General features: G+C 26.8%; 1 protein-coding gene across 1 annotated transcript; it reads right to left on the bottom strand.

Annotated features, from left to right (window-relative positions):
• Window positions 1–727: 727 nt before the first annotated feature.
• PRE1 (basic helix-loop-helix (bHLH) DNA-binding family protein) lies at window positions 728–2,102 on the bottom strand. The gene is made up of 2 exons (XM_039034717.2): window positions 1,728–2,102; window positions 728–1,247 (listed from the first exon to the last, which is right to left on the bottom strand). The coding sequence occupies exons 1-2, from the start codon at window positions 1,845–1,847 to the stop codon at window positions 1,092–1,094; spliced, it is 276 nt and encodes a 91-aa protein (XP_038890645.1). The 5' UTR covers window positions 1,848–2,102; the 3' UTR covers window positions 728–1,091.
• Between the last annotated feature and the right edge of the window lie 2,418 nt (window positions 2,103–4,520).

Raw genomic sequence — 4,520 nt, 5'->3', positions numbered from 1 at the left:
ATAATTTTACATTATTAAAAATATAAGATAAAAACATCTTGAATTTATATTATATATAGAAAAAATTAGGGTATAGACAGACAAAACAGACTGCATTTAATTAAAAATTTTCATGTGGCAATTCATTTTTTTGAAATAAGTATTTTTTTGGTGTGTAGAAGAAGAGAGAGCAGGAGAGGTTGCACCTAAGTATTATTCTTATATCTAATAGTTATGTATGTAGAACACATATGATTTTTCAAATTACCTTCTAATCGTTATGATGAGATAAATACATTTACGAATTATGTTTTTTTTTTCTATTAAAAAATCTCCCTTTACTCAACTAAAGTTGAGTTGATTGTCATAAAAACCCTCCAACATGCATGGAAATTCAACTACTTTTCTTTTGACTCTTCAACCTCCAAAGTCCAAGCCCAACTTCCACCTTCCTTTTCTTTTTCTCTCTCCCTCTTTGTTCATACAATAAAACAAAAAGTTAACACAATCCTTTTCATGAATTAAGCCCCCTTTTTTGTGCTTTCCCTTTAATTTCTTTCTTTTGTGTCCTTGAATTAATTATATCATAGCAAATGTGATGTTAAAGCTAAGGACTTTTTTATTTTAATTAATTGGGGTGTGTCCCATTAGAGGCTTAATTAGCTTAATGAGTTAATTAGTTAAGGTCCTTATAGATGAATAAAAGAGTAGATAAGAAAAGATATTCAAAAAAGCTAATTGGATATTCATTTCTCTCAAATAAAAGCGAGAAGATGGTACATTTTTTTTTTTTTTTTGGTGTATTTATATAACTTTATATATAAATATGAAAAGAAGGCTTTACTAATGTAAGTCCTTCTATTATACATTTTAGTTACATCCCCTATATATAATAATAATAAAGGGACGTTTCTCTTTTCATGGAAAAAAATACACCCTTTTTTGATCTAAGCGACCAAAAACCTAGAAAAGGAAATATTAAAAAAAAAACCCATATAAATAACATAGTAACATCATATCTTATACATAAATATCATATTAATATATATATATATATATATAATATATATATGATTACCAAACACAACAACCTTGTTCTTATTCTTCAAATCCTATTGCATAATTAAGCTCCTAATTATGGCTGCCTCTGCACTATCAGCATCTATAGTTGATAAGAGTTGAGAGAGTCTTTCACTTAGATCATCAACTTCCCTATGCAAATTTCTTATGTAATTGCAAGTCTCTTGGAGGACTTTTGAAGCTGATACCTGAGGGAATTAAAAGTAAAATTAAGACACCAATTAATTAATTAATTAATTAATGAAAAAAGAATAATATAATAAAGTCAAATATGAAATTAAACAAAAAAGCAAACACTTTGTTGTACTTTTGCATTGTTTGTTTTAACTTTTAAATTACTTTACTTAGCTTAAATGTTAATTTGTTAAATTCTTTAATTGACTAGACCAATGGAGTTTCTTTTGACCGTACATTATCAATCGGTGGCATGAATTAAGTTTATAATAGAGTCAAATGTGAACCCCCCATCAAGACAATGAGAATCTTTAACTTAAAGCAACAAACACATTCTTTTCTTTCTTTTCTTTTTCAAAAATTAAAAGGAAAAAAAAAAAAAAAAAAGAATGGTTAGTAGTTTTTCCATGATATCCGGGTCAAGTCTAGTTTTTCAAAGATGGAATTTTTCCAGAGTAGTAGGTATTACAGTAGTACTAGAAAATTTGGAGTACCTTGTCGGGACGACGATGGCGAATCTCGGGAACGAGTTGGCGAAGCTTGGAGACGAGTTCAATGATTTGGTCATCAGTGATTCTAGAAGCACTTGACTGCCTTGATCTTCTGCTAGACATGTTGTTAATAAAGCTTTATGAGGAGTTTGGAAAAGCCAAAAAAATGGAAAGGGTGAAGAGGGAAAGTGGTTAAATGGAAAGTGGAGGAGAAAGAAGAAGAGAGGGAAGGTTTTCAGTTAGGTTTGAAGGGAAGGGAAAAGGGGGAAGTGATAAGAGAGTTATAAAGAGGAAGGACCACAAAGGAAAAAAATTGAGAGAGAGAGAGAAAGAGATGGGAGATGGGAATTGGGTTAGTGTTCTTTGAAGGAGGAAAGGGAGTTTTGTAAAATAAGAATGTGTAGTTGTTGTTTATGTTCCCAAGTTGGGGTTGAAATCAAGTGGGCTTCAACAATATGTTTATTTTTGAGTAACATAGTGGGCCTTGCTTGTACATGTCTCAGTCCACAACTCCATGTGATTACCAATTACAAAAGGACACTACTCTATAATCTCTCTCTCACCCCCCCCCCCCCCCAAAAAAAATACCCTTTTTTACCCCTAACAGTAATTACAACGGGTAGCAGCACATTTAGAGCTAATAATTAAGTTTATAGCAACACTTTTAAATAATTTCAAATATAGCAAATTCTATCCATGATAAACTCTGCCAGAGATATAATCTATCAATAATGGACTTTGAACACTGGATATATCTGTAAATTATTTTGTATTGTGTTATATCTTTTAATACTTTTGGGTCTGATTTTTATATTTGCAACTGTCTCTTTTTTATTATGTTAAATATATAAAGCTACTTATATTCATGTTGCTCTCATTTATTATCAACTATACGTCAACGTCATTTAAATGTAATGAAGGGTTTAACCTCATTTAAAATTATATATAAACTAAAATGTTAGTTTTAACTTTAGGAGTAAGTACTTTTATAGTATAAAAATGTTACGATCTTTTTTACTCTATAAATGTATGAGCAATTCATTTGAGTACGTTAAAAAACAATGTGGCTGATAATTTTATATTTGGAATACAATTCTTAGGAAAATTGATTATAATGATTTAATCTCGTACATCCAATAGCTAGAACTGGAAGGAACCACACATTTTAAGCAGCCATATTAAATAAGTTTTCATCTATTATCTTATTTTAAAGAATAAATAATATATTACTAGTTTAATAAATACTATCTCTTTGTCCTGGTGTGCTTCTTCACCTTTGTTTTCCTAAACTTTTTTTTTTAAAAAAAAACTAACTTTTAGTTGACTGAAATAGAAGTTTAAGAATTAAAATAGATAATTTTAAAATTTAAAAACTGAGATGAATGTACTTGAAAATTTAGGATTAGAAAATGAGAGACAAAATATATTTTATTTAATATAATAAATCCTGAAATTATTGTATTTTAATTTGATTAAATATATTTTCTCACTTTTAAGAGATTGCTAAATTAATATGTAAAGTAATCATATTTTCGAAAAAAATCAATTTATATCTCTAAACTTAGGAAATTAAATCAATTCAAGTCAATGCATAATCTTTCCACATGTAGAAGCCATTTTTTTAATGTAGAGATTAAAAGTATTATTAGATAAAAATATTATAAACAAATAGTTATATTAGCAATTCTTTAGTTTTAAGTGATTTAAGTGGTTTTTCATCTCTTCATCTATTTTTCTTTCTTATTTAGAAAGAACTACCTAATAATTTTTTTTTTACCATCTTTATAGGATTTTAGGAGGAGAAAAATTTTCTAAGTATAATTCGAGTTGATTTTCAATAAAATCAAATGAAAATAACTATAGGTTATTAATTGAAAGCCTAAATTGATTAATTTTTGAACAAATTTAAAGTTTAAATGAACCCTTTATTATTCAAAAAATATAATAATTGTGACTAAATAATTAGACAATGAAATCTTATTATATTTATAAATAAGTTTGATCTTTTTTTTTACTATTTGAAAACAACTCAAAAACTATATAAATATGTCTGATTATTGTTATTCTTGTAAAAATGCTAAAGAATTTTTTTGTTAAAATAAAAGTTTTAAATCACGAACTAAAATATTTTATCCAAAAAAGAAAAAGAAAAGAAGATGATATAGATAACAAAAATTAAATAATTAGACAGCGACATAGGGATACTTTATGTATTGATACATGACTTGTCCTTGTTAAATTAATTTAATAGAGAGAATCTAATTAATGAGGCACAATTAAATAAATTTTAAAGAGGAAAAAAAAATAAAATTAGGCTTTCCAAGCATACCAACTTCAAATGTGCCATTCCCCAAATTAAATTTTTGTTTTTCCTTATATGTAGATTTCATTTTTTTTCTTTTTTAATTCCAAGAATAATCCTAAAGATTTTTTGCAATAAAAAAATTAATATATAAATACCTCGAACTTTTGTTTTTGCTAGAATGCCTTTGTTCTATTTATGGACAGGTTTAAATTATTTCAATAAATATATTTTATGCCAACGTGAGTATTATTCAACTGACATAGTGGATCAAAATTTGAATTTTCATCGATATATTGTTTGAACTAAAAAAAAATTGCATTTTTAATATATTAAAATTTAGATGAATTCATGATTTAGATGTGGAGGTGAGTTCTTATATATTTTGTCTTATTATAGAATGAGATTTGTATATGGAGAACATATATAAGGAGACTTAGGAAATGCTATGCTATTTCTAATACAACTTTAGAGGTTGAAGCTATTGTTATTCT

This window comes from Benincasa hispida, chromosome 6 (assembly GCF_027475165.1).
Source record: "Benincasa hispida cultivar pf3 chromosome 6, pf3_genome.v1.1, whole genome shotgun sequence".
Lineage (NCBI taxonomy): Eukaryota > Viridiplantae > Streptophyta > Magnoliopsida > Cucurbitales > Cucurbitaceae > Benincasa > Benincasa hispida.
This window is presented reverse-complemented; position numbering and strand designations above follow the sequence as displayed.

Coding starts and splice junctions, on each gene's coding strand:
- PRE1 (XM_039034717.2), bottom strand. CDS start 1,847: ATGTCTAGCAGAAGATCAAGGCAGTCAAGTGCTTCTAGAATCACTGAT. Junction 1,248..1,727: donor GCCATCGTCGTCCCGACAAG/GTACTCCAAATT, acceptor TAATTCCCTCAG/GTATCAGCTTCAAAAGTCCT.